We start from the raw sequence: 26,814 nt of genomic DNA, 5'->3' as shown, positions 1-26,814 counted from the left end.
TTCCTTTTTGAAAGCTTTATTATTATTATTTTTTATTATTCATGGGGGTAGCACACTCTTGCATGTGAGTGCTGGTGTCCCTGGAAACCTGAGAAGAATATCAGATCTTCTGGAGCTAGAATTGCAGGCAGTTGTAAACCAACTGATGCCATACTAAAAACCAAACTCTGGTCCTTTTTGAGAGCAGCAGGCCATCTCTCCAACCCCAAGACCCAACTCTTACAAAACATTTTCTATGCAAAATTGGCTGAATGTAGATGTGGGATCAATGGATATGTAGGGCCAATCGTCTCTTTTAAAATGCAATTTTTAAATAAGAGAAATGTTTTAGAAACACGCTTGGCTTTCGCAGAGCCACTTAGGAAAGCAACATTGTGAGCCTTCTAAAATCAAAAAAAGGCAAAGGAGGTTAATTGTGGTACATTAGTTTGAGATTCTGACAGCAGTAAAATGATGTTTGCCAGGAATTTATGACAGTGTAGAGAAAGGTGTCATCAGACTGTCAAATAGGAAAGCATGAGGAGAACATTAGAAATGTCAGGTTATCACTAGCAAGTACAACAATATAGAAAAGTCTGCACGGCACCACAGCTGAAAGCTACACCATGGTGTTCAGAGTAACTGTTAGCAGTGCAACATGGACCATTTTTCCTGTCTCTCCTCCCAAAAATATTCAGATTTTCTACGTCAGGAACTGGATATAGATGTAGCAAAAAAGAGAACATCAATGTTTATTTTCTTTTAATATTTCATAATGAACACAAATAAAAATGGACCAAAAATTTAGGGAAGGTCTTGTGTTTGTAGAACAAGTCTAGAATCAGACTCTCATGCAGTTGATCAAAACTAATTTTTATCCAAAATTAAACCAGCTCAAATATTAAACTACAAACTAAAATGCATTTGTTTCCAAACCCAGTAACCCTGAGCAGGAAAAAAAAAAAATGTAAATGGATTGATACACAGATGGCCAGAAAAAAGTTGTACACAGTCATACAAATTACAGACAGGAAATGCTTGTTATGAAAAACTCCATCATTTTCATCCAAACCTGGATCACCTTCTTCTAAAACACAGGGTCTCAGCCAGAAAATGCTCAACTCATTTTGGATCTGATTGGAATTGGCTAAGGACAGGCTCCAGCTATCTTGTGCAGTTGATTTAACTGCTCGCTCTCCCCCAGGTCGAGGGCAACTCCAGACAGTCAGAACAAAAGGCATCCTTCCCGCCTTTGTCAGACAGTGTTTGCTCATCCCCGCCCTTCGCAGGTGGCTGCAGAACCCCCTTGCTCCCCCGTCCCTTCTCCTTTCATGAGGACTCAGGCTAGATCTTACAATAGACCTCAAAGAGGGCAGCAGCTGCGTGCATCCGGTAGAAAATGGAAAAGGGCATGGCCAGGTTGACCACAATTATCCAGGGTTCAAAGCCAAAGACAATTTCCTCCAATCCGTTGTCATACTCGGGACGGCAGCCAAAGGCAGGGGGAATCCAAAGCTGAAAGAGAAGAGGCAGCCTTCGTCTCCACTTCAAATCATGCTACAGCATCACTGGCAAGGTCTCCAAGGTGCATGTGTTCAAGGCCTGGTCCCTGGCTGACACACTACCGCAAGTTAACTAGATCATGGGGGAGACTAGCTTCATCAGTGGGCTAACCCAGGATAGAGTCATAGCTGAGTGGACTAGTACATGGTGAGAAACAGAAGTAGGTAGGTCACTGGGGATCACTCTGATGGACATATCCCATGCCCAAATCTCTGTGTATCTCTGTCACTTTGCTCTTGGAAAGTAAGCTGCTCTTCTCTGCACTCCCACCACGATATTCTGTCACAGACCTGTAAGCAACAGAGCCAGCCAATCATGGACTGAAACCTTCTAAAATGTGAGGCCAAACCACCTCTTCCTCACCGGAGCTGTTGCCCCAGTGTGGAAAGGCTGACTCTGTGGTTAGAAGCTTTCAAGACACCGGAGGTGCACACTCAAATTCCAGGCACCGTGGATGTTGACCCACTGTGAGTCACAATGGCTGGGGTGATTGTACCACGTTCCTCATCTCCATGGGAACCAGCAAATCTATGAGTCTTCACTGAACTCTCTCCAGCCACCATTTTGCGCTCAGACCCAGGTAAACTCATCCATTTCTCTCCATTTCAACAGCCGAGGAATTAACTCAGCTTTCCCATCTGCAACTCAACTCTCCCTGGAGGGCGCTGATGAGAGCAACCAGCAAAGGAAGTCAACAAAACTTAAAACAATGAGCAGATGCTCTTGCCACTCAAAGATCCTACACACTGCCCTCCCCTCCTCAGCAGCTTCCTTTCTTCCTTCCTACTGACCACTCTGGGATACCTGGGCCCCCTCTCTGGTCCTGGGTCCTTTCTCCTACTTCGTGCATGGTTTCTATCTCGCTGCCTCCTGGGCTAGCGCCGGCACCTTCTAGCTTAGCTGCCCTATGAAGAGCTTACATAGACAAGAACAGAGGGAGGTCTCAGGCCAGCAGCCAGAAGGAACTCCTGTTTTCCACCCAGCAACCCACAAAGGAGCTGGAGACAAATCCCAAAGGAATGTCTTTCAGCCAACAGCCTACAGTCAGACTAGGATCATGAGCAGACCGTAGAGAAGCTACAAGATAAATCCCTGTGGTTTCAGGTCGCTCTGTTTGGGGTTATTTGTTACCCAGCAGCAAGTGACTAATACACCCTGACTCCATTTCCATCTCTACTCAGAACTCTCTCTGGTGTATTCCCTGTCCCACTTTTTTCTCTGGCTTCTTAGACTTCACAGGATTTCATTCTTCCATCTCAAACCTTTTCTGACCATCTGCTCCTTTTCTGGCTCTTTGTTTGCTCAGACTCTTTATGAGTCGGTCTCTTCTTCCTGTATATGCCCTCTAGAGCTGTCACCACCTTTGACTTCCACCTAACCTGTCCCACTCTGGAGCCCTGCACATATTTCCCACTGGCCACTCAACTGGTGCACATCTCAATTTACCCTGCCTTTCCCATTTCCCCCCTTACCAGCATTGCCTTCCGCCCACATGCATCATCCCGAGCTCCAAGCATTACCTGTGTCTTCCCTCGGCCTCTCCCACATCACTCCACCACTCAATCCCCAGGGAGACGCCCCAGTCCTTCTGTGAGTCTCCACTTGCACCCAGCCAGGCTATCCCCCTGCTGGCTTTCCTTTTTTCACTCTACCCAAGTGATCCATTTCCACTCATTTGCCAGATATGGGGGAATTTCTTATTTGTATCACAGTCTCCATGCTTGTGGAGGGAAAGGGAAGGACAAGACTGGTTGGTTTAAAATACTGAGGACTGGGGCGACTGTCAACCAGAGAGTGCCCGCTGGGCCAGCACCACATGGAAAGCCTGGCTGGGAAGCATGTGTCTGTAACCCCAAAACCTCTGGAGACAGAGGACCCCTGGGGCTCAAGGGCCAACTGGTCCAAGCAGCTGATTAGCACAGGATTCAATGAGAGATGCTGGCTCACAAAAATAGGGTAGTGAACAGATTGAAGAAGACATCTCAACGTCAACTTCTGGCTTTCCCACACTTGTACATAAACACACATACACAGAGACAGACAGACAGACAGAGACAGAGACAGAGAAATGGAGACAGACAGACAGACAGAGGCAGACAGACAGACAGACAGACAGAGAATAACAACAGCTTGATGAAGATTACCGAGATGTTGCAAAGAAACAGAAAGGCCGTGATGTTTCTGAGAAGCCTCCTCTTCATGCCGCCCTGAAGGAAGTCCAGACATCGGGTTGTCCCCGTAGCTCCTTCCCAGCCAGACTCCTGGTCCTCTTTCCCACACCTCTGCTGCAGACACAGATTTCCATTGACAGCAGGTGACCCATCCTGGGCCATCCCCTGGCTCCCGAGAGTGGATGCAGCCAGTGCGGCAGCCTCGCTGCTGCAGCACGGTGACCACACGCAGAGTGCGCACATCCTCCGGGACCCCCTCAGGCTCGAGGTGCACGGACTCGATGATGAAAATGTTTTGGACATACTTCTCCACGATCACCAGGACCGAGTAGGGCAGGTTGTACCAGGTGTACGGTGGGCGAGTCTCAGCACAGGCGATGGCCAGAATGGAGCCCCAGGAGAGGAGCCAGGAGCCGGAGCCGGTGGCCACCAACAGGTCAACATCCAGCTTGCGCGCTGGGTTCTTTGACTCATCCAGAGACTTCTCATCCACCCTGTAAATCCAGCTTCCGACTAGCCCTGCGGCCCCCATAAGCAGCAGCACCGTGATAGCGTACAAATAGAACATGATGAGAGCCGACTCGCTCTTGGATTTGGAGCGCCCGATGTGGATCATGTACACCACAACCACGGCGATGGTGGCAGCCAGCACTGTCAAGCCCAGCACGGAGCCCACTAGGACCCCGTCGAATCTGCACTGCATCTTCTGGTGCTGGGAGCTGTCCACTCTGCGCCCGATGTTCTTCCACAGCACGTAGAGCATGGTCGAGGCCAGGATCTGGTACTCAATGTTGAAGGGGTACAGATAGTAAATCCCATGGGAGAGGGCAGAGCAGAGGGCGGGTGGTGTGCAGTTACACTGTGGTGTGTGGTCATCCAAAACTAGGGCAGTGGGAAGAGCACAGAAGACAGCCATCAGCACAGGCAACAAGGAGACTAACAAGCCCATCAGCTTGGACCTCTCAGCTAGACCCAAACTACACAGGAGCCGTGTGTAACATCACGTTTAACGCCATGGCTTCCTAGACAAAGAAGCTAAGACTCACTCCTGAATAGCATCAGCCACGTTCTACCCATATGTTAGCATATAAGGACACTTTTATAAAGATTAGTGAGGAGATTTCCAGGTCACCACATAAAGATGGTTCAGAGCTACCACTCAACTTCAAAAGCAGGCTACTACAGAGGGTTGAGACTATGGCACCACCTGTGTAGGAGAGAGGGGTGCCAGTGATAGGCTGGTCCATAAAGAGGTCAAGGTCCCCCAGTATATGAACCAGAAGGGTAGCAGATCTGACTTCTCTGTGCTAATTTTCTCTGTGAATTGCGTGCGTGCGTGCGTGCGTGCGTGCGTGCGTGCGTGTGTGCGTGTGTGCGTGTGTGTGTGTGTGTGTGTGTGTGTGTGTGTTTATACTGTGGCTTTCAGAACTCTGTGGGAAATGCCCCTTCTGATTGGAAAAGGCTCTCACCTAAATGTCACTAGCATGGCATGAGATGGCCGGCAACTTTCCATCTCTCTGCCTGTGCGACCTCAGACACATCACTTTTCAGTGACTCAGTGTCTCTACCCACTAATAGTAAATACTGCCCACATCACAGTAAGGCTACATCAGAATTAATGAGCCTTGTAAAATGCCTAAAGTCCTGCCAGGTAGTCAACAAGTGCCTAATAAAAGCCAGGAAGTGCCTAATAAAAGTTTGCTTTTATTATGAAACTGTCACTCCTCCGGATGCATTAGCAAAGAGGGACAGAGTGAGAGTGCCACCCCCACAAGAGTGACTCGTGTAGCCTGACACAGCCATGTGTCTGCCCAGCCCTACTTACAGAAGGCTAAGTCAGAAGACTCTTGGAAAGCATGGGATTCTCAAGTCCTCTTACTTTACAAAGAGGAAAGACAGGCCCAGAGAGGTTGAATAACCCCCTAAGGCCACACAGCTAGCACTGATGAGAACAAGAGACAAACTTAAGTCCTCCACTTCCCAGTGCACTGGGCTGCACTCTGCCTTTCCAGTCCAGGTGTTCTCAGGCAGCTGTGGTGACATCATACATGCTCAAGAACTCCAGGGGAAGCTGTGAGGATTAACCCTGCCCCTGGGCTGTCTCCTCAGCAGAGCAAAGGCAGATAAAGGTGAGCGAGCCTAAGTAATGAGCCAAATGCAGTCAGCTAAAAACTTTCATGTGCACACAGGCTGAGTGAGAACTCCCCGGAGCTCTCAGTCCAACCTCTCAGGAGAAAGAGTTGCTGAAAAGGGCCTAGTTAAAACGCGAACAGAGAAAACCGCCAATCTTCCACAGTGGAAAATAGGCACAGAGGTCTCCAGCCAATGGGCTGTGAGAGACAAGACACCCAAATGATAACTCTAGGCTGCCACATGCCCAAGCCGGGTGAAGCCTATAATTACTCCCTTGGAAAGGCAGAAGGAGCCTGTGGAGCTAGAGAAACAGTCCACAGAACAGAATATCCACTCAGGTGGCACTCTGGGGACCTGGGGCCAGCAGGAGGAGGGCTTCCTCACCGATGGTGATGTTGCCAAAGCCCAGAGTGATCAGCCGTTCCTTGTGCTCATTCAGCTGGTGCTTTGATTCATTCAGGACGCTGTTGGCCCACAGTAGGAGGTTCGTGAACACTGAATGGATCACCCCAAACCTGAAAAAGCACAAAGACCAGACACGTTTTTCTTGAGTGGCCCTGGGAAAGTGTGAAGCCCGAGGGTAAGACAGAGACATCTCACGAGTGTGAGAGAACACACACTCACACACACACACACACACACACACACTCCTCTTCTTTCAGCCATTGGTCCAGGTGGCTGTGGCTGAGAGTCATAGCATCTTAGCATTCTGCCTTTACCTTGAATTTGCCAGTCTTCAACTCATTATCTGTGGGATGTCAAAGACGCTGCATCTTGGGAGCAGGGATGCAGGGAGGAAATTTTATTAAAAGCAAGCAGCCATGCCAAGAGCCCCCTCCTTCTCTGAAGGGGACACAAAGAGGGAACGATGAAGAAGACAGAATGGTCAGGACTGTGGACAGCAGGTATGCCCTCACTGTTGGCTGACCGACCCAGAAATTGCTAACTATTCCCTCTGCTTTCCCATCTGTCTGTAAAGACACTAAAACAATCCACACGTGCTGGTTTGTGGCTTCTTTTGGAGCTAGCCTTGGCCATTCTTTCTAGAGGCACAAAATGTGTAACGTCTGGTCAATTACTGAAACACTTTTGCTTAGTTGATGATGTAAGAATGATGGTATAAGATATAAGACAGTAAAAGCCTGTTTGTGGATCGCTGCTCCTTTCAGCATTATCGCCTTTAACAGTTGTAAGCACGGACATGAAAGTTGAGGCTGTGTCCGCCATCTTGTGATCACGAGCCAGTCATCATTGGATGAAGCTCCAACCCATGGAGGGTGGCAGAGTGTAACACAGAAGAGCGTCCAGGTGACACTGTGAGCTTCTGGAGTCCCAGCTAGGCTCAGGAATTCCCCCACTGTCACACCGAGAGCCCAGGTCCACACTGGAGGTATGGGAAGAATCTTTGTCCAGAGTCTCGCTTGCCATCACCTCTAAACAACAGCACCTCATCAGGAGGAGGGGCTCATGCAAGGTAGATACTGGACTCTAGGGAACAGAAGAGACTGGAAGGACACGTGGTCTCCATGTGATTCCTGCCCGCTGTGAATTCCCTGCATCCCAATGTGGCTGCAGGTTGAAGTTCTGGACAGTCTATAGGCTCAAGCAGCCTGGCTATCTAGGGGAGGCATCCTCGGTAGACTGGGAAGGAGAGACTCTAAGTTGCTGTGGGTACCCCTGTCTTACCCAGGGGTAGCCCTGTGTGCTTGTCTATCCAGCTTAGAGACCAATTTATCCATGATTTACTTACGGGAAAACATGAGTATCCATGGCCCAGGCCGTTCCTACCTCTCAGACCCTGATTGTCCACCCAGTCTGAACCCAGGCCTCGAGAGCCAGAGCAGGCAATGCCTTTGTATGCAATATGGTCGCCCTTGATATCCTCCCAACAGCTAGAACTAAAGTAGAAATAACAGTCAACATGGATGTCTGTCTAGCAGCCCGGCCCTGTGCCTGCCTTGTTGCTACAGCTCACAGCCGGCTTGCTCTATCTAGCCTAGACAATGCCATTACCTCTGGCAGGTGGCTTTCCTTTTATTACAGTGCACACAGCTGTTCTTCTGTCTCCCCTCTCCCTGTTCTATGCAGCACTGCCCAAACCTGAGCTGCTGAGGCCACAGAAGCAGTGTGAGGTCGCCAAAGGTCATGCTGATTGGCCATGCACCTTCCTGAGAACCATAGCCTTCTAAGGCCACTTTGGGGGTGGGGGGAGTCCTTCAAGCTAAAGACATGTGTCATGTCCCAGGCCTGAGCCCTTCCCCTCACTTAGTGCCTGTACACACTGACAGAATGCATCTCGGAGTCACTTCTGGTATCCGTCTGTGCTTCTGAAGATGTGTGAAGAACCACAGTCCCTCTCAACTGCGTGTCTGGGGAAAGAGATGCGTGGAAGCCTGAAAGGAGCGTTTCCCCACCTGCAGGAAACCTTCTGGAAGCCACTGAAAAAGGAGCTGACCGGATGTCGGTGTGGGGACTGTCAGCAGGTGGAGCCAGACCTTCCTAGAGGAGCACCCTGGGTTCAACTCTAGCCTCATTCAGGGCACATGCTTGGGGCTACCTCATCTTCTACTCTTTCTAAAGAGGTTGATATCTAAAATCTTAGGGTGGTAGAAATTCACAATGTTTATCATCTTGCTCAACACTCTAGCAGACAGGAAAGCAAACCTTCACACTGAAATGGGTATAGACCAGATGTGATAATGGTCACGGAAGCCTTTGCCCGGGCTGATCACAATATCAGTATCCCTACATAGCCAAGAATGACCCTTTGACCCCCTGACTCTCCAACATCAGACTTCTGAGTCTGGGGTTATAGTCAAATGCCATCATGCATGGTTTATTCAGTGCTAGTGATTGAGCTCAGGACCACAAATGCTAGAAAAAAACATCCCACCAACTTTGCCGGCCCCAAGAGTTATCAGTGATGGCTTCTGGAAGTGCTGGATCTCAATGACTACCCCTGCCCTTGAAGGAACCAGGTGAGCTCATTTCAGCCACTGCCCACCTTACCCAGGTGGGCCTTCCTGACACCAAGGTTAAAGATCACTGCCAACGTCACTGCATGGACCACATGATGGATGAGACCTCCATGGTACCTCTCATGCAGCCAAGGACACCTCGGTATCATCACCACCCATCCCACAGCACCAGGCCACTGACCCTGTGCAGACTGGAGAGACAAAGGATGGATTTGTTAATAGACTCCATCTCTATGCTTGCAGCCTGTGGAAGCCATTCTACCCAGTGGTCACATGTCAACCTGCTCAAGGCCAGTGGTCATCTCAAATGCTGGAAGGGAGGAGTTGATTCGCCCATAGAAAGGGCACACAGTACTGGATCTTTTCCTAGAGCAAGTGCTGACTCCTTGATCCAGCCACGTTTATCCTACCCTTAGAGAGTTCACCCCTCCTTCTGGACATTCTTCCCTTGACCACATAATAACCAGGGAGAAGTGGTGGTAAGCTCGGCACTCGATGAACACAGCACTCGATGAACACCGCACTCGATGAACACGGGTCATGCGCTTTGTATCAGTTATCCTCAGAGGTAGACCACCTCCCTATTCCCCACCTCACAGCTAAGCAAACAGAGGGCCACTAAAGGGAAGTGGGTGGTGACAGCAGAGTTCCCACCCATTCTTGTCTTCCAGGGATGGCTTGGAAAGAGCTGAAGTACTGGAAGGGCTTTGCTTTGGGGACAGAGCAGAAATCTGCACTCAGAGTTTATAGCCCCAGGCAGATGCCAGTCTTGAGTCTGGTTTGTTCCAACATCTAATCTAAACAAACACCAACCAACTGGTAAAGCAACTGATCACAGTTTTTTACCTTTCCAGTGTTTTGAAAGACATGATGATATCCTTAGCATGGCCCCAGAGGAAATACACCTAGATGGAAATAAAGGGAAATACGTTAGTAGGGAAAATGGTGTTCTGTTTGCACACTTGAGAAGTTATAAAACTGAGGAAAAGCAGATGACTCTCCTTGTCCCAGCAAAGCAGATCACTATTCTACAGTGGGAATAGTGATCCAATGAGAAGCAAGGTGGGGCCTCCCAAGTCAGGAGGAAGGAGTGCTGCAATTAATAAAGAACATCTGCTGTGGTTAGAGATCTGTATTTGATTGAGGGTGTCTCCTGAAAAAGTAGAGAGAAATGACTGGCTATAGCTGCTGTGGATGGAGCTGTGCTGCAATTGATTGAAGATGTCTGCTCTGGGATAGGCATATGGGCATCAGTCTGTCTGTCATGAAACTCACTAGTTTGGTTTTTTTTTAAGTCATATTTGTCAGGTTATATCCAATAATTTTCCATTGAACAGCTACTTTGCACCAATGTCCAGAAACCAAAGGCTGAGCACTTTCAGTGAAGAATAGGGTTGGTTTGGATTGGACTCCTTTTGACTTCCGGTAGGCTATCTGGCCCCCGGCCGTGCCATCACTAACAATGCAGAAGAGGCACAAATGTGGGCACAGCCTATCTCCCTGTGGATCTGAATGCTGGGACCAGGAGTGTTTCAGGTTCCAGAGTTCACATGGGTAGCCCTGGTTAAACAAAACAATGACCAAACCAAAATAAAAAAGGCATGAGACTAGGAGGGGGCTTGGTGGAGGAGAGGAGTGTGTTAGTGCAAGCATGAGGAAGATCGGGCAAAGAGGAAGTGAATGTGACCAGAGTGTGTTATACATGTGCTAAAATTGTCAAAGAATAAATACGATTTTTAGATATCAGAACATTTGGGTCAAGGAACATTAAAATAGAAAAGGAATATATTACACAGGAGAGAGCTCAATTAATAAGGCATTTGCTGCACTGAGCTCAATCCCCAGGACCCACAGAAGAGCCGACTCCCCATGGCCCACTGAGCAGATAACCTAGCTGAATTACCAAGCCCTAGGTCAAGAAGAAATCTACCTCAAAACACAAAATACATGGTCTCCATTGCAGTTAGCATCAGCTGTCAACTTGACACAACTCAGGGTCGCTTGGAAGGTGGAACCTCCACTGTGGAATCCCCTCCATCAGATTGGTCATGTTTGTGAAGCATTTTCACAGTTGCTAACTGACGTAGGAGATCCCAGCCCACTGTGGGCGGTGCCATCCCTAAGCAAGTGTGCCTGAGCCATAGAAGAACGGTAGCTGCAGGGAAGGGGAGTGAGTAAGAGCACTGGTGGCTCTTCCACAGGAACAAGACCTAATTCTCAACACTCAGATGGCAGCTCACAACTGCCTATAACTCTAGTTCCAGAGGTTCTAATACCCTCTTCTGGCTTCCATGAACACAGACAGTGGTGCAGACAAAACACTCATGCTCATGAAATAAGTTGTAAAGTAAGCAAGCTAGAGAGACTAAGCTACTAAGATGCGTTCCTCCATGATCTCTGCCTCCAGGGTCCTTCCTTGAGTTCCTGCCCTGCTCTCCTTCGAGCGGACTATAACCTGTAAACCATGTAAGACCTGCCGCCAAGTTGCTTTGGGTCAGTATGTTTTCGCATCAACAGAAAAGTGAAATAGGACAGATGCCTCCTAAAGGGTGTGCACATGCCTAACCACGCATACACACACGCACATACACATGTGTGCATGCACACACACATGCACATACACAAACATGCATGCATACACACACGCACATACACATGTGTGCATGCACACACACATGCACATACACAAACATGCATGCATGCATACACACACGCACATACACATGTGTGCATGCACACACACATGCACATACACAAACATGCATGCATGCATACACACACACACACACACACACACACACACACACTGGCATGTTTATCCTCATAGCAGCAGTGTTCACAACAGCCCAGGGAAGGAACCACCCACTTGCCACTGACAGATGGACGAATGGACCAAATGTGGTGTGTGCACACTTAGTGGTATTTGATCTGGCTTTCAAAAGAGAGGAAAATTTCTATTTCACGGGACATCAGGAGCCAACCTGGAGACATCACACGAAGTATGTAAACCAGCCTACCAAGGGAGCAGAGGGAGTAGGTCTGCACTTGTCTGACTGTCTATCTATGTTGCTGCTATAGTCTATGTCACAGAGACAGACTGTAGAGTGGTGGTTGTGGAGAGTCGCGGGTGGGAGATTGTTCAAGGAGGAGAGAGCTTCCGTTACAAGGTGAGAAGGCTCTGGAGGTGAATGGTAGGGATGGTAAAGTGGCCATGCTTAGGCTATAGAACGATCCACTTGAAACAGTCAGGACTCTAAGTACTGTGCTCTGTGCTCTAAACACAATTTAAACATGAGTAGATTTTATTATTAAAAAATCTGGTTTTCTTTAGTCATTGTGTAGCAAAGCACACAGTAAGTGTGTGTCCAATGGCTACACAACCCTCAACTGATTGACTTAAGTTTGGAAAGTAGAGATCTCCACCCGCCAATGTAAATACTTTGAAAATATGCTTCTGTCTAGGCCCTTCCTCTGCCTCTAGCCCTCAGTGGCTCATAACTCCCCTGCAGATGGGGCCCAACCTCTTAGGAGAGGTTTTTGGCTTTCACTAATACTTCCTACACACTAGTCCTATGTGAAGTCCAGTTCCTGCTCAGCATCTTCAGGCACCACAGCAAAGCCATGAAGAGGTACCAAGGTTGTCCCCTCTTCCCAAATAGCTCCTTTAAGGCCCAGAGAGAGTAAGGAACTTACCCAAGGTCATACTAATGACCTCAGTCAACACCAGCCAATCTGGCCAGCGTCCAAGCTTAGAAATCTTAGCGAAGGCCATGACTCCAGACCTAACCACTGCCTACCTCAGCTTCCCCAGCCTACACCTTCTCTCTCACCTCATGTATAGAAAGACCACTTGTCTTGCAATATCCTGCTCCTGTGACTATGACCCACCACACGGCTCCAGCTTAGGACAGTGGCCTGCAGACATAGTATCCCACCTCACACTGACCAGACACCCTCGTCTCTACTCCTCCACCCAGATCAGGACACCAAAGCCATACAGAGTCAGGTCACAGGATTTCAGCAGTGGAGGAGGGACTATGTCCGAAGCTATCTGAAGCAGATGGAGGCCCGCATTTGATTGAAGATGCCCTCTGTGGCTGTAGGGCTACACATGACTGAGACTATTATTTCAGTAGTATTGAAAAGCTAGGGCTCTATTGAGACTCTTTAAGGAAAAGTATTTCCTCCTAGGCAAGGGAACAAAATCTCTAGCCTGGGTGGAGACCTAACATTCCAATTACTAGGCATGAACCCAGCTTTGTCTGTCAATAATCGCCTGACCAAGGGACCACCCTTCAGAAAGGTGTGTCCGATTTACACCATGCTTAACATGTGGGAGGAATAATTATTCCTGTAATGAGATGATGGCGTACTTTTCCTTCCCAGAATCCCCGTCCCCTGTGTGGTCTACCGAACCACAACCAACAGGGCTAGGTTAAGTTTACCCATTTTTCTAAATTACTCGGCTGCTTGTCATTGGCTGTCATTTGACCGAACTCAAAAGGCATGGTTTTCTCTCTTCCTCTCCATCTCCCTTTTCCCGGCAGCTGCCAAGACCCGCAGCTTGCTGGCTCTGTAGTTTTTCTTTTAAACTCTAATAAAACTGTCTACAAGTTTCCTTCTGAATACTTTCCTAGTTTCTTTTATTAATGAGACTAACAATCCCTAGAGGGGATCCTAATTTAGCCAGAAATACATGTCGGATTCCTGATGGGGTTCCCCAAAATGTCATGCAATCATATCTGAGGTAGATGGAAGGTTAAATCTGACTGGGAATGTCTGCTACAGGTGGGGAACAGTTACTTCCACAGAAAACCACAAGGCTTAGTTATCGTCTGTGACAACGTGGACAAACCTGGAGGATGTTATGCTAAGTAGGGTATGCCGGGAACAAGAAGACAAACAGCACATGAGCCCACCATATATGGAATCTTAAAAATGAAGCCTTGAATACACAGTAGAACAGAGACTGAGTCAAGGGAGGAGTGGGACGATGCAGGCAAAAAGCCCAAACTGGCAAGCATGGGGGACGGTTGTCTAGAGAGCTGATGGCCAAGATAAGGGTGACAGCTGAGATATTGTGTTGTCTGCTGCAGGCTTGCTGACACTGCCTTAAAGGTGTTTTCACCACTAATAAGACCAAGAAGGGAAACTGAGGCACCAGCTATAGCAATTTTCAGGTCTACAGTCACCAACCATGTGCTCATATGTGAAAACATCATTCTATATGCCTTAAATAGGTGAAGCAGAGAAAGTAAAAGATTGATGATCTAGAATCTGTTCTTATGTTAAAATATGTTTGTTATTGATTAACACGCTAACTGTCCATAGCTGTGCTGTGCAGTGCACTTTCCACTTGTACAGTGGGAAAGCACATAAGGTCTGTCTCTCTCTCTCTCTCTCTGCCTTTCTCTCTGAGTGTTTGTGTCTCTGCATGTGTGTTTCTCTCTGTCTTTCTGTCTCTCTGTGTCTCTGTCTGTCTGTCTATCTGTGTGTGCTTTGTCTCTGCGACTCTGCTTCTATTTGTTTGTGTGTCTGTCTCTGTCTCTCCATCTCTCTGTGTCTCTCTTTGTATCCCTGTGTCTCTCTCTATGTCTCTGTTTCTCTGTCTTTCTCTCTGTGTGTCTCTCTGTATCTGTATCTGTTTCTATCTGTGTATCTGTGTGTCTGTCTCTGTCTCTCTGTCTGTGTGTGTGTTTCGCTATATCTCTCTTTGTCTCCCTCTCTGTGTCTGTCTGTCTGTCTATCTGTCTCTGTGTGTGCGTATGTCTGTTGGGGGGTGAGGGGGTATCAAGGGAAAACTTTGTAAAAATGATTTTCTCCTTCTACCTTTTGTTGGTTCCAGGGCTGTGACTCAGGTCTCCAGTCATGTACATAAGTACCTTCAATGGCTGAGCCACTTTGCTGGCCCATTTCTTTATGTTGAGAACATACTTGGAAATAGTCCATTAATTTCTGCCATTCATAGTTGCCCCTCTCCTATGCTGCAGAATATTAGAAGTTATTGCTCCTGTACAGCTACCCTCCGTACCTAGCAGCTACCCCCTCACAGGTCCTCACACACTCACAGACTTCCCAGGCTCTGCCAGTCACTAGTGCTCTCCACAATTCCACATGGCCAGCCTCTTCCTATCCATGTATGAGTGACAACATAGTTGTTTGTCCTTCTATGCCTGACTGCGGGATGTAGTACAGTTGGTAGAGTCCCAGCCTAACATGCAAGAGACTTTGTGTCCAATCTCCGGCGCTCTGTAAAACAAAGTATTGACCTGCAGGCCTGGAATCCCAGAACTTCCAAGGTGGAAGCAGAAAGATCAGGAGCTCAATGGCTTCCTGGCCAATCTGGGTTACATGAGGTCTGTCTCCACCGTGGACTCATTTCATTCAGTGTAACCGTCCTCCCGTTCCAGTGTGTCGCTGCCTGTGGTGGTGTTCCACTAGTGCCGTGGCTGACCACTGTTCCATTGCGGGTACCTAGCATCTTTCATCATCTGTTCATCTATGGATGGACACTGTATTTGTTACTTAGCATCGACTGAACCACAGTTCCTGATAGAAACTGCTTAAAGGAGAAGGGCTTGTGCTGGCTCAGTTTCATAAGGTCTCTGTCCTACCTGGCAGAGTTCATGGTGGCAGCAGTATGTGACAGAGGCTTGTCGCATCATGTCAGACCAGGAAGCAGAGAAAGAGACTGGAACCAGGCCAGACCCAGTGACTGTGCTTGTAGCCATCAAAACTCCAGCCCAGTGACCTACTTCTACCTGCCAAGGCCTACCTTCTAACAACTCCATGGACTCTAAAAGTAGCACCACCAGCTGGGGGGACATAAACTCAATATACGGAAACATTTTGTGTATACAGTGTTATACAGACTCTGGCCATGCCTTTCCTTATCAGGCAACTCATAGCCACTGGAGAGCCCCGCTGAGTTCAGATGCTGCACCGGGGTCTAAGAGTCTCTGCAGTCAGGAGTATGTTTGTCTTTCTATGCCTGACTGTGAGATGTTGCACAGTTGGTAGAGTCCCGACCTAACACGCAAGTGTTTTCGGCCTGTGAACTATGCATTTAAAGGTCATTTATCAAATCCTTACTTCTTAGAGAAGTGGAGTTCTGTCGTCTATGCTAAAAACAAGAAACTTGTGTTATTCTAAAAGGGTCCAACCCACAAGAGGTGAAACAAAAGAGTCCCAGTGTTCCAGAGAAGTAACAGGGCCAGCTCATTATTCCTGACAAGAGCCACAGATGCGAGCTAAATCTGACTCCCACCAGCTCAATGTGTTGGTGTGGGCTTTTACACACCTCAGGACACACTTGCCTGAGCTGTAGCAGAGACAGCATGAATAAGCACCAGGAGTTTACCTGCAATAGGGTATGCACTGCATGGGTGACTGGGAAAACTCCCTCGGTGGCTGACAAGCACTCCGAGAATCCAATGAAGTATGCGACTTTCAAGCATCCCAGGACGACAGTGATAAACGCGAACAACGTGATGCTTCCTGGACGGGAGAGACACATGTGTGTTAGCGTGCATACAGGGCCATCCCAAACAAACAAGCAAGTTTTACAGCATGTAGGTGTGAGGTAGGTACCAAGACCAAACAGTGAGAAATGCAACGCCCACAGGTGAAAGAATGAAACTGGGACTTTCTACATACTGTATGCAAGCATGAACTCAAAACTATTCAAACACTCAGATATCAAAGTTAAAAAAACAAAACTATCAGGAAAAAATATAAGAGAATGCTTTATGAGATTGAATCAGGCAATGAGTTACATCAAAATGAACACTCTCAACCAAGAAAGAGGGCTCCAAAACTGGGAGAGAATACTTGAAAAATAACTTTTGTGGTGGTTATGAAAATGATCCCCATAGACTCAGAGAATGGCACTGTTGGGAGGTGTGGCCTTGTTAGAGTGGGTGTGGCCTTAACAAAGTGGGCATGGCCTTGTTAGAGTGGGTGTGGCATTGCCGGAGTGGGTGTGGCCTCGTTGGAGGAAGTATGTCACTGGAAGCAGGCATTGTGGTTTCAAAAGCCTGAACCTGGCCCAGTGTCACTCTCTCTTCCTGCTGCCTGCCAATCGAGATATAGACCTCTCAGCTATGTCTCTAGCACCACGGCTACCTGCATGACATCATGCTTCCTGCCATGATGATAATGAACTAACCCTCTGAACTATAAGCCAACCAATTAAATGGTTTCCTTTGTAAAAGTTGCCATGGTCATGGTGTCTCTTCACAGCAATAAAACCCCAAGACACTTTCTACAGAGTCCTTAATATCTAGAGCATATAAAGACATCTGCAGTATTAAATTATCCAAACAAACGTGAACAGACATTTCTCCAAAGATATTATTAAAAACAGATACTAACTACAAGAAAAGACGCCCCAAACCTCTAAAAATTAAGGAGAGGCAAGCCAAGACCAAGAGACACTAAGTCATTTCTGCTAAGATTGGTGCTATTTTTGTTAAAGATTAAGTTAATCGTGTGTGTGTGTGTGTGTGTGTGTGTGTGTGTGTGTGTGTGTGTGTGTGTATTTCTGAGTGTGTGTGTGTGTATTTCTGAGTGTGTGTGTTTCTGGGTGTGTGAATGTGCACCATATGTTTTCAGTGCCTTCAGACCAGAAGAAGCCATCATATCCCCTGGAACTGGAGATACATAGAGTTGTGGAGTCCTGGGAACTAATCCTGATCTTCTGTGAGAAGAGCAAGTACTCCTGACCCCGGAACCATCTCTCCAGCCCCTAAGATAGATGCTATCAACAAACAAACAGCACGGGCTGGGTAGTGGCTCGGTTTTGAAGCACTTTGCTGGAAAGCTTGAGGACTTGACTTCAGCTCCCCAGTAGACACATAAAAACTGAGCATGGCTGCGTCCCACAGATGGAGAGATGGGAGATTTAGATAGCTAGACCCCTGGAGCTTGCTGGCCAGATAGCCTTGCCTATTTGGTGATATAGTAGGCTAGTGAGAGACCCATCTCAAGCAAAAGGGGATAGCACCTGAGGAGTGACACTGAAGGCACCTGCCATCTGATGACCTCATCCATGCATCTACATATGCACAGGTATAGATGCACACGCACACACACACATAAATAAAAGTAAACTAGAAAGTTGGTGTCTTAAAACTCAGTAGGAAGAGTGTCTGTAGGAGCAATCAGAAAAGGCCTTGCCTGGTAAGGTAAAGAGTTAAGCAGTTGTTTCTTCATATCGGTGATTTTGACTGAAAAAGAGAAACAAACAAAAACATGCATATAGAGGAGTCTGTCCAGGAATTACAAAGCATGTTTGGAGGTTGCTGGGAAAATGCAAATCTGAGCAAGAAAAGCATCCGTGAGCAGTGTCTGAGCTCCTAGGCCTTCCTGGCACCGGTGGCGAGACTCACACGTCCTCTATCACGCACAGAGGAAACTGGATCACATGTGCTGGGCACTGAGACACGAAGGTGGAACCAGGCAGGATCGATCAAATTACAAGGCCGTCAGAGTGGCCTCTGGTGAAATGCAATGCAACAGCCCTGTTCACTCCTGCAGCTCAGAGCCCTACAGAAGTGATGAGAGGCCAAGAGGTCGAGTTTTGTTAATTCTGGCAATTCCCCAGGGAAATCAGAACCTCTGTAAGAAAGATTCAGATGCAGATATTTGTACCCAACCAATGAACAGAAGCAGCTGACCCCTGTTGTTGAATTAGGGAAGGCTGAAAGAAGCTGAGGAGAAGAGCAACCCTGTAGGAAGACCAGCAGTCTCAATTAATCTGGACCCCCGAGATCTCTCAAACACTGGACCACCAAACAAACAGCATACACCACCTGATATGAGGCCTCCAACACACATACAGCAGAGGACTGCCGGGTCTGTGTTCATTCAGAGATGATGCACCTAACACTCAAGAGACTGGAGGCCCCAGGGAGTTTAGAGGTCAGGTGGGGTGGGTGGTGGGGCATCCACGTGGAGATGGAGTGGGGTGGGGAGGAGGTGTGGAATGTGGAGCAATCAGAGGGTAAAATGGGGGGCAGGGTGGGGAATGGAATATGGAGTGTAAAAATTAAATTAAAAATTAAATTAAATTTAAAAATTAAAATTAAAAAAAAGAATGGAGATTCAGTACCAATGATTTCAGATTGGTTGATGAAAAAAGGTTCTTTCTGATTCAGGGGCGAAAATAATAGTAACAGGACAAAGTAAGGCAGCCTGGTTGGGTGGCAAGAGCCGAACCCTGAGCTATGGGACCCTGGGCACCTGGCAGGTGTGTGTGTTCCTACGTGTCATCTCCCTAACCCTAGCCTCAGTTTCCCTACCTACTGAATGAAGATCGTCTAGAGTAGTGGTTTATAAACCTGAGCATACATCAGAGCTCCCTGGAGAGGGAACTGATGAAGGTCCTGTTGCTGGGCACTACACCAGTTTCTGGCTTGATCGGTCTGAGGTGGGGGCCTCAGTACCTCCAGCAAGTTCCCTAGTTGGGGAGATGAGGTTGTTCTGGGGAGAGTGATGTTTCCGTGATTGACAGGACATTGGTTCTGCCATGAAACCCTCCCGGGCCCTCTTATTTGAAGTTCTCCCTTCCTCCCAAGCATCCATTCCTTCTTCTCCTGATACAGTCTGAGGACTCTTCCCGTCTGAGTTTCATTGTAGACTATGTGTGTCCCAAAGTACATGTGCAGATGGCTCAGCCCTCACTGTGATGGTGGGGGGATAAGAACCTTTAAAAGGAGATTGGATGGTGATCTAATCTGAAATATAGCTTACAGTGTGAAATTATCAAGGGGTAAATTTTTAAAATATTGTAATTTAAAAGGCAAGCATGAGGGTATAACGCAAAATAAAATATATAATTATAATCATAATTACGTGGCAACAATAGTCAGACGTGAAAACCATAAAGCATCTGAGAATGATCTCGATTGTTTCATCTACAAGGAAGCAAGGTCAGAAAGATGGAATTAAAAGTGAAGTGGGGGAATATGCTCTCTATAGGACTAAGTGGTTAGTGAGAGGTTAGGGGTGGGCAAGGGGAAGCAGGAAACACAGAGAGTGGGAAGGGAAGGTCACACAGAACACACAGAACTTAGAACAAAGAATCCTTCACATTACAAACGGTAAGACATAATGGATGAGAAATTGTAACAGTGTATGCAACGTTTGGCCAGGCAGTGGTGGGGCACACCTTTAATCCTAGCACTTGGAAGGCAGAGGCAGGTGGATCTCCATGAGTCTGAGGACAGGCTGGTCTACATATTATTATTGTAATTGTTTGAGATAGGGTCTTTCAGGCTTACTTTCAGGACAGCTAAGGCTGTATAGTAAGACCCTATCTCAAACAATTACAATAACAATTTGCTTTTACATCTAACTACTACTAATTAAAAAGAGAGCAGAAATTTTCAGAACCATAGATAAAGTGTGTGTGTGTGTGTGTGTTTCAGAACATATAGGCAAAATATATAGAGTCACAGAAGAATCAAATCACACAATTTTCTCTCTGTGTAAAACTTTGCCTCACCTGAAAACAGAAAATATAATTTTTCTGTCTATAGAACATTGAAAAGTGTCCATGATGCCGGAAGAGGCAGTAAAATGGGACATGGCAGAGAGGCTGCCTACCTTCAAGTCTTGTTTTCTGCCATTTATTGATTGAGAACTTGGGCATTTATGTAACCTCTATACCTCACTTTCCCAATCTGTAATATGGGGATAATGATTATAATGTTTCCCACAGTCCCTCAGTATACTGAGAAGACTCGGGGTCATTCCATAGAATTCCCCTGGAATACCCAGAAAGTTCTATGGATAGGCTGTTACCATCGATACCTTCTCTCCATCTTTGAAGAAGAAAACTTAATGAGTTGGAACCAAGTTGAGTGTCAAGCACCCTAGGGTGGACTGGATGGCCCAGCAGGTAAAAGTGCCTGCAATGAGGCCTGAAAGCCCCATGTAATAGAAGGAAATCCCCAGAACCCATAAAACAAGGGAAAAGTCAACTTCTGCAAGTTGTCTGTCGACTGCCACATGCATGCTATGGCACGCACACACACACACACACACACACACACACACACACATACACACCACTATAAAAAACAAAAAGATAATCAACTAGCTACATTACGTGACAATAATCTAAGATACCCAGCCACCTGTCTGCTGCTGGCACCAAAGACCCCTCTAGGAGTCTAGAGTACTGAACAGCTGGACAGCTCCAGAGTTTGCCTACCTCTCTACTCCCTGGAAAGACACTCCCCAGGGTATCATGACCAGCCATCATCTGCTTGCTACCTGGACACGCATGCTGGGAAGCTCACAACCCCTCACAGCGTGTCATCTGTCACAGTGACTTCCTTAGGGCTTAGGTTTGAAGGTGTGTCCTTCTATTGAAGTGCAGGATGCCTCCCAGAGCCCTTCATCTTCCCTGGACCTTCTGGCATGGTCCACCCTCTGTCTACTCACTCACTGTGGTAACTTGAATAGGAATGGCTCCCATAGGCTCGTGTGTTTGAATGCTTGGTCACCAGGTAGTGGAACTTCTGTGACCTTGTTGAAGTAGAAGTGGCCTTGTTGGAAGAAATGTGTTACTGGGGTGTGAGCGTTGAGGTTTCAAATGCTTAAGCCAGGCCCAGTGTCACTCTGTCTTCCTGCTGCCTGCTGATGTATAGAACTCTCAGCTACCTCTCTCTAGCACCATGTCTGCCTATGTGCTGCCATGCTTCCCACCATGAAAATGGACTAAACCTCTGAAATATAAGCCAATTAAATGCTTTCCTTTATAAAAGTTGCTGTAGTCAAGGTGTCTCTTCATAGCAATAGAACATTGACTAAGACACTCACCCATACATCCACTCATACATTTCCCCATACATCAGCTCATCCACTTACACACACACACACACACACACACACACACACACACACACACATACATGCACACCACACCCATTCACCTATACATACATCCACCAGTCCATTCACTCATACATTGCCCCAATCATCAGCCCATCCACCCGCCCACCTACACACACTAAATAAATATACACCCATCCATCCATCCATCCATCCATCCACCCACCCATTAACCACCCATCACACATAGCCTCCACTGATTCAGTTATTCTACAGATACCATCTGGCCCTCATTACACATTAATGCAGGATCTCCGGACACCATGGAGAGCATATTCAGGAAGTGCCTGTACCTTCAGGAACTCACAGTCTGTTCAGCCTGACAAACAGTAACTGGCTAATACAATCTCCTGCAGGATTGGTGCCGGACAGATGGTGGCCAGGTGTCATGAGAACAGCAACACAAGGGTTGCAGTAGCCTAAAGGTGGCAGGAACGGTTTCCCAGATGAGACTCGTGTGTTAAAAACCCGGGACTCCTCTGAAGCTGACAGATGAAGGCCCATGCATTTCCTATCATGGGACTGCCACATCCTTCTGTCTTATGGACTCAACATCCTTTCCTGCCCCTGGGACCACTGTCCTACAAATACCTATGAAACCCCTACGGTTTTACTTCCTTTCCAAACAATGCTAACCCCCCATCTAGGTTACAGCTGTAAGAAAATGAATGAGTGCTGCTGCTGATTCCTAGCACTGCATAAGCCAGGTGTGGGAGTACATGCCTGCAATCACACGGAAGGCGGAGGCAGGGGCATTAAGAGTTCAAAGTCATCCTCAGTGCATAGGAAAGTTGAGGCCAGCTGGGATGCACATGAGGCCCTGCCTTTTCAAAAGAAAGAAGAAAGGAAGAGAGTAGAAGAGAAAACAGAAAGATGGGGGGGGGGGAGAAGGCAGGGGAGGACAGGGCGGGGGGGGGGGGAGATGAAGTGAGACAGGGGAGGGTAAGAGAGGAAGGAGGGAGGATGGAGTTAGCCAGACATAACCATGCTTCTGGAAGAGTCTTGGGATCTGGTATTGCTCTCCCTGTGTGCCCATCCCCCAACCTTAGCTGGGTGCACCCATCTCGATTGTCCTTTTCCTTGACCTGTGATGGGTCCCCACGAAGGCTGGGACGAAGCTAAGGTCTGGTGCTTGGCTTGTTGAGCTCTCTGGGGAGTCAATCTCTAAGCATCCAATCCTTTCCAAACTCCTCATCTGCCCCCACCGTGTGCACTATACTCCTGATTCATTTGCCTCACAGTAATAACGTACTTACCTCTCTCTCTTAGAAGCACCTCTAAGCAGTTAATATGCATAAAGTCCCTAATTCTCATGTCAACTTGATATGATAGACAATAGCGTATTTCCCATTTTACAGGTGAGAAAACCGAGGCAGAAAAGTGAAGCTCTGTGTATGGAAGCCATGCTTCCATCCATCGTTGTCTGCCACCTTCATTGTCTTCCCACTTCTTGCCCACCTCTGCCCACTCTGTACGAGGCCATGCCAGGCAATGCAGCTCTACAATGTGAGACCAGCAGCACAAGGCAGTAGTCAGGATGGGCACTCTGCCTAGGCCCCTAAGAAAAAGTCAGTTTGACATAGCCACAGCAAACATCCACGCATAGCAAGGCTTCCTTCACCACTGTCCAGGACAGAGGTCTAAGACCCTCCTGCTCAAAAGACAGAGGGGGGAGGTGGGAGTGGAGAGCCAGGATGTCACCTGTACTGTCACCTGTACTGTGATGCTGTACCTTCATCATCACCCACACTATGGAGTTGTTTCCAGTGACACAAAGCTAGCCTCTCCATGAAGCCCATTTCCACGGATGGCCTGTGGCAGCACAATGGACAGAGCTCTGGAGAAACTCAAGTTTAGATGTGCCTTGTTTAAAAGCAGAAACTGAAGAATCTGAATTATAGAGTAAATTCAGGGGTGATCCCCCATTCACGAAATCAGCCCTGACAGGCTGTGATGAGTCTAGCTTCCCAGACAATAAGTGTGCTTGTAACCACCAGTGTTTCCAGAATTTGTGTTCAAAATACTTCTGATCTTGAGACAGACAAAAGACAAGGGGGGAAAAAACAACAACAAAACAAAACAAAACAAAACAAAACAAAACAAAACAAAACAAAACAAAAAACCCTTCTGGCCTCACCCCGTTCTGAGCAGGCTAGCAATGAAGAAATTCAGGAAGTGGTGATTAACTGGTAAGAAGGCTTTTCACTGGCTGCTCAGGGGGCAGGCACAGGTTCTGAGGCTACAGTCATCCCTCCCAGAGGAACTCCTCCCTAAATCAGCAAAGAGGACCCATAGTGCAACACTGTTACAAGATATTTAAGTGGATCAGAATTTTTTTTTATTGCAAAGAAAATAATTCATCCCTCACAGGAAGTAGAATGGAATATTTCCTGCCCAAACAGGTACTTTGCAGATCAAACCAAACCCTACAATTTCCCATAGAAAACCTCAGTGCCTGGAGTTTCGGGGTGGGGGGTCTCTAACCCAAAGCATGAGCCTCAGGGCACTGCCCTACCCGCTCCCCATACAGACAGGACAGAGACTCTACTACAAACCAGTCTATCCAGCTAAGAGTCCAAAGGAAACCTCCGTGTCTGCTGGGGCCAAGGTACTTCCTCTTGGCACCTTGGTAATGGTAAGGCACTTTTCGCTCCCAAACTTTCTGCAGGAAGGGCCAGCTCATGGTCATCTTCCTGCTCCTCCCCGTGAGGCAGCTGTGATTCTTATCTAACTCCTGTAAGAGCTGGAGCTCAGAAAGCTGACGGAGACGGAAGTGGGGAGTACAAGCCGTGTCTTCCAGACCAACAACTTTGCACAGCATGTGGGTCTCGTGGAAATAGGGACACTACTATGGGGCCACTTCCAAAGGGTGAGTGCTGTTCTCCAAGCTGCCACCTGGGACCCCAGAGAGCCTGTGCCAGTTCCTTCATTCTCTGTGGTACCACAGCACTCCACCCCACTATGCCCTTTATAGGTTCCTAGGCCACTCAATATTCCTTGATGTCTTGGCCTCCCCTGGACTCTCTGAGCATCTGGATACCATGAGCCCTCCCACTCACCCTCCTCCTGGGTACCATTTTCTGAGGGTTTGCAGTTTACTCTACTGGTCTCCATCTGCCTAACCTACTTCATCTCTACAGGCTGTCCGAAAGACATGGAGTGCGTCCACAGGGAAACCTTAGCCTGTTCTCTCTCCCTGCTTCTCCCTCGGGCTTCCCAACCTTGGGAAATAGCAGGCTCAGTCAAAGCAAAGAGGGGGAAGAATGGAGGGAGGCTTAAAGGAAGTGGGGGAAGAGGAAGGAGGAAAAGAGGAAAGAGAGCTACAAGGAGGAAGCAAGAAAGAAGGAAAAGGATGGTAAGGGAGAGAGACAGGAAGTGAGGGGAGAGAAGAGACAGAAGTCAGGAGGGAGGGGAGAGGCTGAAGGGGAAAGAGATGGAGGAGAGAGGAGGCGAGTGAGGGGAAAAGGATGCTTCTTTTTGGGAAAGGGTTAAAATGTCAACATCCTGGAGTAACAGTACCAGTCCTATCTATATGACATAGACCCCCCCACCCCACCCCCGTCCCCAGCTGCCATGCATAATCCACAAACCCACGAGCTCCCTCAAACTTCCATTTTCAAGAATTCAGATAGTTTGTGGTCATGCACAATTTTGTTGTTGTTGTTTTTGTTTTTGTTTTTTTTTTGTTTGTTTGTTTTGGTTTTTTTGTATTTTGTTTTTTGTTTTTGTTTTTTTTTTTTGGAGGCAAGATAAACTGATCTCTGAATGTCTCTACTCAAGGCAAGGGCAATTCTGATGGAAGGGCACTGAGGTCATACCCTTGAATCACTCTCTGGTCCAATCCGGCCTGAGATCCCCCTCTGCAGAGGCTCAGACTGGAGCTGGGGTCGTAGAAAAGCAGGGAATATGTCTGAGGTCAAGTGTGCAAAAATTGGGAGGCGGCCTCTGAGGGAAATTACAGTCTAAGATGAGAAAGTGGGAGGAGGCACCTTTGCCCTGGATCCCGGCTGCTCCCTTTGCCCTGGATCACAGCCCTCTCCCTTTGCCCTCGTGTCTCCAGCCCCCTTTGGCCCATTTGGGTCTGTTTTCAATATGGGCAGCCCCTCTAGCATGCAGTGAGGTCGTCCCTCAAGACCATGACCTCAGGACTCCCCTCATCCTCTCAGCACCTCCTCCAAGCCAGGCTCCTGTGACTCTCGGACCAAGCGTCACAGGCTCCCCCCAATGGGGTGAAGAGGCAGTCCAGGCCACAGCAAGAGTGGGAGTGTGAACAGAAACACAGAATGGAGCCGCAGGATACGCTTCAGTCTCAGGGAGGCCTTAGCCCATGAAAAGCAGGACAGAGGGAAGGGTGGAATAGCATTCCAAGAGAAGGAACCGAATATGCTAATACTGGCCGGAACTGAGTCTTTGACAGCCTACAGCCCAGGATGGGGGCTGAGAAAAGAGTTTATCTGAGGCCAGATCATAGAAGCCTTGAGTGCCAAGAGGGAGAGAGTGGCCTGCAAGCCCGAGCCTGAAACATTATAACAAAGTGTTAAGCAGGAAGACCTTCGAGCAGAGCCTAAGGCAGACAAGGGAAACTCGAGAGGAGGGCGGGAAAAGAGATGAGGTATAGAGCTAAAGTAAGGTAAAGAGCTCAAGGAGAGGCGTGGAGGGTAGCACTCACCGCGAAGCCAGCGCGCACCCGCGTGCGTGTCCTTGGGGCGGATGAGGCGGCGCTGCATGTAGCTGCGACCCACGTACCACAGCATCCAGAGCAGCTGCAGCAGCATAAGCGCGGTTAGAACGCACAGCAGGTCGCTCTTGCCCACACCCGTCGCGTGCACCGCCCAGGCCAGCAGGAACAGCAGCCCCGCCACGAACACGTTCAGTCCATACTGGCTGCTCAGAGTCTCCGCCAGCTTCTGCGGGACGCTGGCGCCGCGCCGGGGACCGGAAGCTTGTGGAGACCCTCGGGCTAGGGGAGGTGGGGACAGAGGGCATGCCGCGATCCCCGACGGCGCGGCACGCGAGGAGCCTGAGGATGCTGCGGGAGAAGAGGGCGCGCCCGGGCCCCCAGGCATCTTCCAGTCTGGTCCCCGGGCGGC

The 26,814-nt window shown here is 48.1% G+C and overlaps 1 protein-coding gene across 1 annotated transcript; it reads right to left on the bottom strand.

Annotated features, from left to right (window-relative positions):
- Positions 1-26,814, bottom strand: Otop1 (otopetrin 1). Its single transcript, NM_172709.3, is given in 7 exon segments — positions 1-1,494; positions 3,687-3,927; positions 3,929-4,595; positions 6,231-6,361; positions 9,671-9,729; positions 16,185-16,321; positions 26,394-26,814. Coding segments are annotated over 7 exon segments (1,803 nt in total). The 5' UTR covers positions 26,791-26,814; the 3' UTR covers positions 1-1,323.

Source organism: Mus musculus, chromosome 5, assembly GCF_000001635.26.
Source record: "Mus musculus strain C57BL/6J chromosome 5, GRCm38.p6 C57BL/6J".
Classification (NCBI taxonomy): domain Eukaryota; kingdom Metazoa; phylum Chordata; class Mammalia; order Rodentia; family Muridae; genus Mus; species Mus musculus.
Note: the sequence above shows the minus strand (reverse complement) of the source record. Positions and strands in the feature narration are given on the sequence as shown.